Source organism: Hemicordylus capensis, chromosome 1, assembly GCF_027244095.1.
Source record: "Hemicordylus capensis ecotype Gifberg chromosome 1, rHemCap1.1.pri, whole genome shotgun sequence".
Classification (NCBI taxonomy): domain Eukaryota; kingdom Metazoa; phylum Chordata; class Lepidosauria; order Squamata; family Cordylidae; genus Hemicordylus; species Hemicordylus capensis.
In genome coordinates this window covers 98,591,956-98,597,955 of record NC_069657.1, presented here as the reverse complement: position 1 = coordinate 98,597,955, position 6,000 = coordinate 98,591,956, and the positions used below count along the sequence as shown (strand labels likewise).

General features: G+C 46.4%; 1 protein-coding gene across 16 annotated transcripts in view; it reads left to right on the top strand.

Annotated features, from left to right (window-relative positions):
* The first annotated feature begins 1,223 nt into the window (after positions 1 to 1,223).
* Positions 1,224 to 6,000, top strand: part of PPFIA1 (PTPRF interacting protein alpha 1) — a 137,981-nt gene continuing 133,204 nt past the window's right edge. For 7 of the 16 annotated variants that reach the window (XM_053265541.1, XM_053265592.1, XM_053265564.1 and 4 more), the window contains exons 1-2: positions 1,226 to 2,468; positions 3,726 to 3,989. In XM_053265541.1, the coding sequence (XP_053121516.1) occupies positions 3,726 to 3,989 (264 nt within the window). In that variant the 5' untranslated portion in view covers positions 1,226 to 2,468. Of the gene's footprint in view, positions 2,469 to 3,725; positions 3,990 to 6,000 lie in introns of those variants that run through there. The other 9 variants (XM_053265610.1, XM_053265602.1, XM_053265533.1 and 6 more) reach the window with 6 other exon arrangements.

Here is a 6,000-nt window from a genome sequence, read left to right as displayed (position 1 = left end):
AAATTGCAACCCTACTGATAGAGAAGGGCAGGATTTCTGTACAGCGTCTAGCACAGACTGCTGGCGCTTTATGACTGTTAAAAAGCAACATCGACTTTTCTTCTATTAATATTCTCCATTCCCTCTAATATACAATCCAATAATGTCTCCGAAACAGGTCATGAAATTTGGAGGCAAAACCCACTAATGAGCCACAAGCGGCTGAAATTGGAGTACATCCACGTGCAGCCTGATCCGATGCACGTTTACTCAGAAGTAAATCCCATTGAATTTATCAAGGCTTACTCCCAAGTTAGTGTGTAGCGGATGTGTGTACTTTGCTTTAAAACTCCTGTTTCTTATCCCAACCTCAGTCAGCAGTCCTAACCACTTGCTAGGGAGTGATCCCCATGCATAGGAATGTAGTCTTAGTGGAGGAAGTGAATAATTATTTTGTCCCTTCTTTTTGAACTTCTTTTAGAGACTTGCAAAAACAAAACAAAACTTGACAACTCAGAAACGTATAAACCCAATCTCTAGTTTTTGCTTATGACCAAGGAAGAAACATTACATGAAAGAAACTAGAACAGCTGACTATTTCTCCCTCTCTTACTCATTAACCGATGAAATTCCCTCCCCCACTCTCTTTACCCTTCACAAAAATGTTAATCCTCTACGGCTAAGCTCTCAGAAACCCCTGCTAGGAAGTGTGTTTTCTTTTCGCTCCTTATCCCAGATGCCTGCCAGCCTCTCCTCTCACCCCTTTCTTCCCTGGAGTCTGTCTTGCGTCTCAGACTTACAGGAGGTATACTATTGTTGGCACTGGCAGGTCAATCGTGTACGACCCCGTCCTGAGCCTTTCCACACACAGGGCAAGAGGCAGCGCATCACGCCCCCAGCGCATCCGAGTCATCATCACCAGACCCCATCGCAGACCGCTGACCGTGGGGTCATCATCACCATTTTCACGCTGCCTTTGTGACTTCTTCTCCCTCTCCCCACCCCCGGGGTGGGGGGTGGGGACACGCACTTCTGCTCGATCCAATGTATATGTTCTCCTTGGGGAAAATATGAACCTGACAGACCGTACTCTGAGTTGTATTTGTGTCGTTTACTGAAAGCCTATTTGATTTGGCCGGGCTGTACGACGAGTTGGCAGTGGAGGAGTCTCGAACTCGTGACACAAGGTCCTCGGTTACGGGAAGGAGGGGAGAATGTGGCCAAGTCCTCCTCGCGGTGCATTGTGGGCCACGCACTGTTGTATGCAGAAGCCGCAAAGGCTGCCGGGAAGCAACGGGAGGCGGCGACTGGATGCCGAGCGGCGACTGCTGCTGCGGGCCCGGCTGGAGGGGCAGGGACAGGCAGAGCCGCTCAGCCTCAGCGCCACGGTCCGCGCCTCGAAACTCTACCGGGCCCGAGTCGCCGCCCCCGCTCCTGTTATCGCGGCGGGACAGAGCCGCTCGGAGTGAGCAGCCTCAGGGAGCGCCGTACCGGCCACCTCGGATGTGGAGGTGGCGGCAGTAGCAGGAGGCGGAGCGAGCTCGACTGGGAAGGCCGAGTCTGAGGACGAGAAGCGGGGAGGAGGAGGAGGAACACCTTGACTTTCGCTGTGCCTCGTCTCCCCCGAGGCCTGCGGGAAGGGAAATTGCACCTACTCTCCTCGCTCGGCTCTCTGGGGAGGGGAAACTCCCGGGAAACTCCTTCGCACCCCCCCCACCCCCACTTTCTAACTTCTTTGCTTCTTCGCCTCTTTTAGTTCTCGTTATCCGACTTTTGCACCGGGGGAGGGTGTAGGGCTCCCCCTTTCTTTTTTTAAAGGGAGAGATGGTTGGCACAATTCTCGGAGCAATCTCTGTGGTACCTCTTGGCCCCTGAAGCTTGCTTTCCCCACATCAAGCTCCCGCGACCCCTCTTCCCTGCTTTAACAGGAATTATAAATGCGCGAGAGAAGACCCGGGAAGCTGAAGGAAGGAAAAGATCCCACGCTGCCTAACAGAAGGAGAAAAAGAGGAGTGCCTCCCAGCATCTCTGAGAGAAGAGTTTGTTTTTTTAAAGTAATGCCATCGTGACCTGAAGTTAGGCTTCTACAGCATGCACTGTTGATTATTGGCCTAGAAGCACTGAAGACAGTTGGCCTTTTTGCACATGCTTCTCTCATCCTGGGCTCTTGGAAGACTGGGATTAGAAAGGAAGAGAAAACTAAAGACTGGTTTGTTTGTTTGTATGTATGTATCCATTCTTCTACTCTGGAGAACCTGACTAGTTGCTGCTCCTGTTGGGCTATCTATGTTTCTCAACTATATTATTTATCACCTTGTGTGAACTTAAAGTTGGAGGATTATTTAATGAATGGACATCTATTACCAAGCTGGATGGCTGCTCTGCCGTTTGAAAAGTTATTGGAAATCATCATTTAAAGTTGCTGAAAAGAGCTGATATTGCTAGAAAACGTTAGCCTCTGGCAAAGGCATTTTATTTTATCAAACAAGGTAAATAAAGCACTGAAAGCTTGTGATATCTAAGTTTTATTGATATAAAACATGAAGAATTAGAGGAAAGTAGCTCAACATACATTCTACTCTAAGTCTGGTAAACTGTGATTGTGTTGCTGGATGTTTAGAATTAAGGAAGAAGTTCATATTCTTCATTATATAATCATAAGCGTATGGGGACTAGAATTGGTCCCATTGCATAGCCCTTGAGAAAATTGCTTGCTTATGTTAACTGAATCATTATGAACATCTAAAGGAAGGGTAAAGAAGTTTATTAGGACTATTATTTGTCCCCTCTGGTATTTCTGTGGTGGCTGCCTGTGATACATTGCAGGGCCTTGTGATGCTTTGGTGTTGCTGCTTTCATCTTCTGCTCTTTCATGAGTGTTGCCTTGTACTTCCTGAGGAGTCCCCTCTTATTAATTGGTGGCTGTATTCCAACTGCAAAAGTGATCTAATGCTGATTTTGTGGTAGCAAGCTACTTCTGCAGTAGAGGTTGTGTGGCCATCATAGTAAACTCCATAGACATGGATGCAGGCCATAAAACCTAGCTGATTGTTATGTTAGCATAGTACAGTACTGTACAGTTTTATAAATGTGGCTATGCCTCAGTAAGACACTACAGCTGCAGTAGACTCTACTGTCTGCTGAATGCTTGCTTTTGCAGTAAGTTTAGTGCCACATGGAAGATCACATTGGATCACATTGATCAGTTTGAATTATGGAATTTCATTGACCAATAATGATTGCCATATTCTTAATCATTAATGCAGGTTATAGTCCCTTGTATGTATTGGAAAGGGTGGAAACATCCACCTTTTTGCCTCTTTTTAATAACTTTAGTTACCCTATCTCAGTTACAACTAAAGTTTGTTAAAGGGTAACTAATCCATGTTATGTGATCTTGAGCATAGGATCCAAAGGCAATTGACTTTGAGTTAGAGATATGTTACAGAACAAAGTCTCTTGAGGGGTGCTGCAAATACAGTTTTGCAAGAAAATAAAACCTTGTATTAGCAGTAATTAGCAACACCTCTTTGTCCTAAACTTCAGTTGTGACATAACACAGCTATAAGGACACTGATTGGCCTCCTACCATATAGTAGGATGTTTAGATCAGCTGGTGAGAATTTTGTGGCAGCTGCTCTGTATTCAGGTAAGGCCATTTTGTTTAAAAGCTTTGATACTTAGTTTTAATGTGTACTCCTTTAACAGGGAAAAAGCACTTAATTTTTAAAAAATTTCATTTCAAGATGATGTGCGAGGTGATGCCAACAATCAGTGAAGCAGAGATTCCCCCTGGGGGAAGTGGAAGTCATGGCACAGGCTCCCCTCTTCAATCTGATGCAGATTCTCATTTTGAGCAATTAATGGTGTCCATGTTGGAAGAACGAGACCGCCTCCTGGACACACTGCGAGAGACTCAAGAAACACTAGCATTAACCCAGGGTAAACTGCACGAAGTTGGTCATGAAAGGGATTCTCTTCAACGACAGCTGAATACTGCACTTCCTCAGGTATGCTTTTATTTACTTGAGCGGTTTTTTCAACTATTAAACTTCAGATCACTTTCTACAGTAATTATGTGAGAGAAATGTGAGAGGTCATAGAGCGGTTTGAGTTATTTCTTCTTTGCTTACTGAAATCTTTTGGGAAGTATGAGGCAAAATGTTCAAAACTTGTAAGGTTAATTCATGCTGGGGTTGTCATTGCAGCATAGACTGAGAAATCTCAGACCTTTGCAAAATTAGGTAGTTTTTAGTAGGGATGTACATGGAACCGATTTGGAAGCCCTTTCTGGGCCTCCGAACCAGTTAGAATGACGTCTGGTTCCGCTGGTTCGAAGCTGGGGGGGAGGTTGACTTGGAGGGGAGGGTGCACACACACCCCGCTTTTCCCTCGCAGGCACTCCATTCCAAACCGGTCCGGTGGGGTGGCAGCATACTTCCCTGCTGCCTCATCTGCTCCTTGGACCAGAAGTACCTAGCGTGCGTGCACACATGTGCCGGGTACTACCACTTCCGGTCCGAGGAGTGGATGAGGTGGCAGGAAGGTACGCTGCTGCCCCGCCAGACCTGTTTGCAATGAAGCACTGGCGGAGTGAGGGGTAAGTTCACCCTCCCCTGCCCTTAAAGTCAACACCCCTGCCTTTGAACTTCTCCCCATCCCTAGTTTTTACTCTCTGAAATAATTGGCTGTTAATCACAGGGAACAACAAGATTCTCAGAAATGCAGAAACAAAGCTTTTGTGTAGTCATTCTTTCTGCTGCTGTGAAATAGTGTAAATTGGTGAATTGAATTGCCATTAAAGAGAAGTGCTTTAATTGTATTTAGGGATTATATTTACAAACATTGGATTAAGTACGAGAGAACTTGGGCATCAAAACAGCATCATAGGAATTGTAACGTTAAAAAAACAATACAGAGCAGTGATAGAGCAATTCAGAGGGTGCCTTTTTCTGTCACATCAAGAGAGAGGGGCAGAGACACGAGCAGTAGTGCCTGGAAATGTGGGATGTAAACTTTCGTAAATAAAATAGTACCCTGTTGTGTTTTGTTAAATGAAAATAATGATGCAAGAAAAGCCCTTTTGGATCAGACCAAAGGTCTCTTGAGTACCGTGTCTTGTGGCCCACAAGTGCAACATGAGGGCAATTGCTCTCTAGCATAACTGCCTCTGAGCACGTAGGGATGCGTATGAGCTGTTTGTGCAGCCGCTGCCCAGGTGGGGAGCAGTTCCTTAAAAAGCAGGCAAGGAACTCCCTGCTGCTTTTCCACCAGTGGCACCCGCTCTTCCAAAGGCCATGCATGGCTGCACCACTGTTCTTTGCAGTCTCCGCGCAGCAGTGGTACACACATGGCTGGCGCACCTATTTGTGCCGACACTGCACAGAGGATGCAGGAAACAGCGCTGCAGCCATGTGCAGACTTTAGAAGAGCAAAGCAGCAGGGCAGGGGTGAGCAAGCAAGGAGCTCCTTATCTGCTTTTAAAGGGAATCACTCCCCACCCTGCTGAGCCAGTTCAAACATTGGTGCCCGAGGTAGTCGGGCGCTTCCCAGAGGAAGTGCTGAACTGGCTCACGCACATCCCTACCTGCAGGTAGCATAGAGCCATCACTGCTCATAGACATTGATAGACAAATCCATGGAGGATAAGTCTTAATTCCCTTTTGAATCCATCTAAGCTTGTGGCCATTTCAGCTGGCCTTTTCTACACCTTTTCCAGCTCTTCTAGATATGGTGATCAGAACAGTACATAGTATTCCAAGTGCAGCTGCGCCATAGATGTGTAAAGGCATTATGATATTGGTAGTCTTATTTTCAATCCCTTTCATAATTATCCTCAGCATGCCGTTTGCCTTTTCCCCAGCTGCTGCACACTGTGCCAACATTTTTATTGAGCTAGCCACCAAGACCTTTTTTTCTGGGTAATCACTGATACCCCTCACTAATGTCTGAAGTCAGATGCAAGGGGCAGCAGGGCAACCAACTTTTACACGCCACCGCTCCTACCTCCTCGGCGCCCCC